Below are 5464 nucleotides of genomic sequence, written 5' to 3'. Positions count from 1 at the left end.
TGACCTAGAGCTGAACTGGGCTCAGACCGTAGATCAGATATCACACCTGGCTGGTTTGTTGAGGTTAAATGTTTTACGACCTCTGTTGTTTTTTTCTGGCTGTTCTGCTTGACAATAAAACGGGCTCACGCGGAAGGAGATCAGAATTCTCTGTGAACGGCTGATGAGGTTGTTGATGGAGAGTTCTCCTTTTGCAAAAGCTTTGTCTATAAAATTCATATACGTTGTCTGTGGTCTTTTTATATAGGTTCGAGAAAAAGTACCTATCAGAACTGATGCCTGTGGAATGTAGTTTGTAACCTTGTTTGACCTGAACCCTTGACACATTGACAAAGAAGAATTGAAGTTTCTCCTGAAATCCTTTTCAGCTTTTTCCTGCCATAAAATCATCCCCTCCAAGAGGTGAGGGATAGTTCATGAGGTCGAGGTCAGGATTGTCTCTGTGGTCCATCTGGCAGTAGAGATAAGATCAGACTTTGGGTGGGTCTTTATCTTGCTGTGACTATATAACGATGTAATGTGTGTTGTTCAGGGCTCTTCTCCTGACTGTGCTCAGTGAGACGGATCTTCGAACGCTTTAGCCTTCGAATAAAGAAACTTAAAGACAAAGATTCATCTTTGTTACGGCCAGTGGCCTTTTCTGTGTTTATTTGGGGTTTTTTGCAGTGGCTAATCAGACTGACTTCACCTGGAAGTGGGTGCTGCCCTGCTTGTCCTGTGCCACACCCTGAGGCCTACCGTGATTGGATCATCAATTGGCGGCTCCACCAATCACTGTTGAGGCCTCCCTTTAAGAACCAAGGACATCCTGGGAGAAGGTGCGGCTGATTCTTTGTTCAGACAGCTTGCCACTTTGTTGGGTGTTTGTTTACTGCTGTAAACTTGCTTTGTTAGCTTTTGTTAGCTTTGATAGCTTGAGTAACTCGTCTTGTCCCTGTGGGGGATCTTTGAATCTCTGTTAGAGATTTGTAGTTTTTTTTATTTGTTGTAACCTGTACTGAAAGTCAATTTTTGTTTGGTTAAGATTTTTGGTTTACAACGCTGATTGTTTTGTGGATTTTGTTTTATTTAGTACATTTTGTTGTAAGTCCCTACATTTTGATTATTAATTTTTACCTTTTTATTTTTTGTCAAAACCCAAACAATAAACCCCTAAATTGTTAAACCTTAACATCTAGGTTTTTTTAATGTTACTTCCCTTTCCCCTGGCCGAGCCGGGTCGTAACAATCTTTTTCTTATTATTGAAACAGCTTCTCATTCTTTGATAATGACATTTCCATAACAGCATGCTATAAAAAGTGTAATTCCAAAAATAAATAAAACCTATAAAATTGATTTTAAAATGTGTAGAAAACAGTTTGTTGTTCTACCTGTTCTCACCAGAGAGTTCCTCCCATACTCCAAATACTTTTTCAGCCAATCAGGACACGTCTGGGTGATGTAGTACTTTGTTTGGGTCACCTTCATTTTGTCATTGTCCCATCTGTTTTTGGTGATGAAAGCCTGATGTACTGGAGCTGACCATTCCTCTGATTTCAGGTCAAATGCTATGAAGTCCTCTCCATCATAACCAAAGCTTTCCCAACCTTCAACTTCTTTATATTCATCATCAAACTCACAGCCATACATATTCTGGAAGATGTGAACACCTGAGAAACAGAAACCATCATAAGATTTTCAGTGACTGTGTGAATGTAGCTTCATAAGAGAAAGAGCAGAAGGAGAGAGGGTACAAGCAGGTTTGTTTATCTCACAAGTGTAAAAGCTATATTTACAGCAAACGTTACAGACATGACAAAAAAACCTATCTAAATTGTAAAAACTGCAAATACATCTTGTAAACAAATGTACCTTATGCATTTTCTTTGAATGCATTTTCTTATGTTTAACAAGAGAATACAAATGACTAAAACACATTTTAAGTTTTAGTTTAAATAATCATGGTATGTTGCAGTCTAGGGGTTTTAATCTCACTATTGATAAAGTAAAATTACTGAAACCTTGTGAGACATGAAGCCTGACAGCATAACAACAGTGAAATAACCTGACAAACCTCCAGTTTGGTTGAATCGTTTCTTTGCGATTTCAATGCTGTTTATGAAGGACATCTGGGTTCCAAATAATCCTTGAGTTTGAAACTCCCAGTAATGTGGATCATCCTCTGTGACTTTCTTCATCCAGGCCTGTTTGGGGATTGCTTCCATGGTGTTGCTGTCATAGTACATGAACTCGTTTCCATCAACCAGACCAACAGCCACAAACTCTGGAAAGCTTTTGATTCCCGATGACGCAGTGTAAATATACTGCAGAGAATGATGCACCGTAAAATAAAATATTATTGTGATTTCAATTTTCAGATTTGCACACAAATACAAACAAAACCAGTGGTGGATCTATAAAGGGAAAGGGAGGAACAGTAGATATTATCAGTATTTGGTAGCATTATCTTTAAACTGTTTGACTTGTACTGTTTGGGTTTCCTTCTCACCCTAATTAGATCTGGCCCATTCTGCCTGCAGAGCAGGTGTAACTCAGTCAGGTTTATAGGCTGCCTCACTGGGACACGTCTTTCAGATCTGCCCGCAAATTTTCTCTAGGATTAATATCAGGGCTTTTATTTTAGGACCAAAACTGGCAGAATTAAAAATAAAAACATAAATGGCCCAGTAAATAAATCAATACACTTACAATAGGAGAGTTTCACTTCATGTTTTATCATGTAATTGAGCTTTATTTTTTTTCCAGCTTATTGTCAACAAATGATATATTTGAGCACAAAATTGCATGTTTGTTTTTACTTACATAGATACAATTTTGTCTCTTTAACTTCTTCCTTTCATTTTAAACTGTTTTTTTATTTCCATGTGTTGTCTTTATGATATTCTGTCTCCTATTTTTACTTTACTTTATGCCTTTCTGTCTCATGAACTTCTTAAAGATATTCCAGACCAAACCAGAGATACAGAGGTTGGTGTTGGTCACCCAGAGTTTGTAGTAAATAAATTACTAATAAAATCATTTTCACACTTCCAGCGAAAATATTGTCTAGAAAACATAGCAACTTGAAAGAAGTTATCTCAACTTCCTGTTTGAAGCAGCCAATCAGATTCAGCATTTCTACAGAAGCTGCACTAATCCTGCCTGCTGAGTATAATGGGTGAAGTCGACAGTTTCAAGTAATACACAATATGTTTCATCATAGGAACTATGAAATACTTAATTAAATTATAAAATAATAATATCTGGATTTTAAAATGAAATCAATACATTAAATTTACTAACATTAATGTAGATATCCTGTTCACTGCTACTGCACTGCACTATTTTGATTATATTTAAATCATATTTTCATTCATGAGAAATAAATCTTTTCTTCTGTTTTCTTTTTAAAATCAGAGTAACGCAGCACTCTTTGACCTTTGACATTAGAGCTGCTTTCATTTTGTCATCAGCATTTCAGATGAAGTGTAGAAGCTAATCACATCTTTTAACTGGGACTAAATAATAGCAAATGATAAGAGCAAATAAAATATTCAACACTGAGCAAATATGTGTGGTGAATTTGTGTCTTTTTAGTAAATCAATGCCATGTTTGTGTATTTTTAAGTGGATTTTGTGAGATTATGGTGGTGTGTTTCAATCAGTTTTTCTACAGACTAAAGCATTTCAGCAAAACAGCCTCCAAATCTTTTAACTTTTTCTTTTATAAAATTAGGGTAGAAATAGGGGGTAATAAAATATTGTTTTCTTGCTTTGGGAAAGGAAATATGCCTGCCATGATGTCAAAGACATATTCTAGATGTTCTTGGTTTTAGAAATAGGATTATAAATTATATTTTAGAACTGATATTATGTAAAAGAAAAAAATATGTAAATGGCACCTGCTCAGTCAGTGTGTTCCAGTGTTGATAACTATAATTTCCATTTTCTAAAAGACTTGGATATAAGGATCATGTCTGAATGATCCTCATTCCTATCATAGCAAACTGCTGGTGGCAGCCAAGAAAAAAATACCAGTTTTTATATGCAGTCAGAGTCAGTAGTGAAATACCACTGTGCAAAATTTTATGGGTAAGATTTCATATTGGATACCTGCTAAATTAAGCATAGAAATAAAAAGTGTGCTTAAAAAATAGAAATCAAATATCAGTCTGAGCACATATTGCTTCCAAAACAGCCTTGGTTCTTTGACAGAACGACTGAAGTTTTACTTAGTAAATAACTTGAACATTTTCAGGTGTTATTCAGGAATTATTTGTTAGAATCTTGGCTTACTGAACCTTTAACCTTTGGTTCAAGGTTTACTTGAAAGCGCCACGAGTTTATCTCTCTGGATCATAAATGTAGAATCACAGCAGAACAGAACCGTGAGAATAAATATTTCTACTGAAACTCTGCTACACTGTAAACTGGTTAACTCATTAGAGCCCATTACACATATAATGTGCACAGTGCAGCAGAGCAATATGCTTCTATTTTGGAAAAAACTTCACAGAGGCATTCACTAATCCTAAATAAAAAAAAATAGTATATATATATATATATACAGTGCTGCTTGAAAGTTTGTGAACCATCCAAATATGGCCATTGTTTTCTAAAGAAAAATTATAATAATCATGTAAAATGAACATCCAAAGCTCAAATTGTAATGCGGACCTTCCAGATAAGGAACACAAAGACAAAAAAGATGCATCTTTTTATTATTTATTCAACAAAAGTATTTTATCTGTCAAAGACAGAAAATATGCCAAGTGCAAAAGTATGTGAACTCTTTCAGTTAGTACCTTGTGGCACCGCCTTTTGCAGCCATTACTTCAACTAAACGTCTTCTGTAACCACAAACAAGTGTCTCACATCTGCTTTTTGGGATTTTTGTCCACTCCTCCTTGCAGAACTCTGCCAGTTGAGAGATGTTGGAGGGACATCTGGCATGTACTGCCCGTTTCAGATCTTGCCACAGCATTTCTATGGGATTGAGGTCTGGACTTTGACTGGGCCAATCCAGGGTGCAAATCTTCTTTCTCTTAAGCCATTCTTTGGTACTTTTGCTGGAATGCTTTGGGTCATTGTCTTGTTGCATAATCCATTTCCGTCCCAGCTTCAACTCCCTGACTGATGGCAAGAGATTCTGATCAAGAATTTGTTGATAGCCCTGGGAATTGACGGTTCCCTGGATAATATGGAGTCGTCCAGGTCCAGAGGCAGAAAAGCAGGCCCAGACTTTCACATTTCCACCACCGTGCTTCACTGTTGGGAGGAGGTTCTTCTCTTTAAATTCAGTGTTTACTTTTCTCCAAACATGGCGCCTGTGATTGTGGCCAAATAATTCAATTTTGGACTCATCCGTCCAGAGAATGGACTTCCAGAAAGCCTCTGGTTTGTCCAAGTGTTCTCTGGCAAACTTTAAACGTGCAGCTTTGATCTTTCTTGAGCGCAGAGTTTTCCTTCTGGCAACTCTCCCAT

At 36.7% G+C, this 5464-nt stretch overlaps 1 protein-coding gene across 1 annotated transcript in view; it reads right to left on the bottom strand.

Moving 5' to 3' along the window:
- LOC103146387 (H-2 class I histocompatibility antigen, Q9 alpha chain-like) overlaps positions 1-2319 on the bottom strand; it is a 34547-nt gene extending 32228 nt beyond the window's left edge. Inside the window, exon 1 of the mRNA XM_016677542.1 lies at positions 2055-2319. Coding sequence (XP_016533028.1) covers positions 2055-2226 — 172 coding nt within the window. The 5' untranslated portion in view covers positions 2227-2319. The remainder of the gene's footprint in view (positions 1-2054) is intronic.
- Between the last annotated feature and the right edge of the window lie 3145 nt (positions 2320-5464).

Source organism: Poecilia formosa, unplaced genomic scaffold, assembly GCF_000485575.1.
Source record: "Poecilia formosa unplaced genomic scaffold, Poecilia_formosa-5.1.2 Scaffold158, whole genome shotgun sequence".
Taxonomy (NCBI): Eukaryota; Metazoa; Chordata; class Actinopteri; order Cyprinodontiformes; family Poeciliidae; genus Poecilia; species Poecilia formosa.
This window is presented reverse-complemented; position numbering and strand designations above follow the sequence as displayed.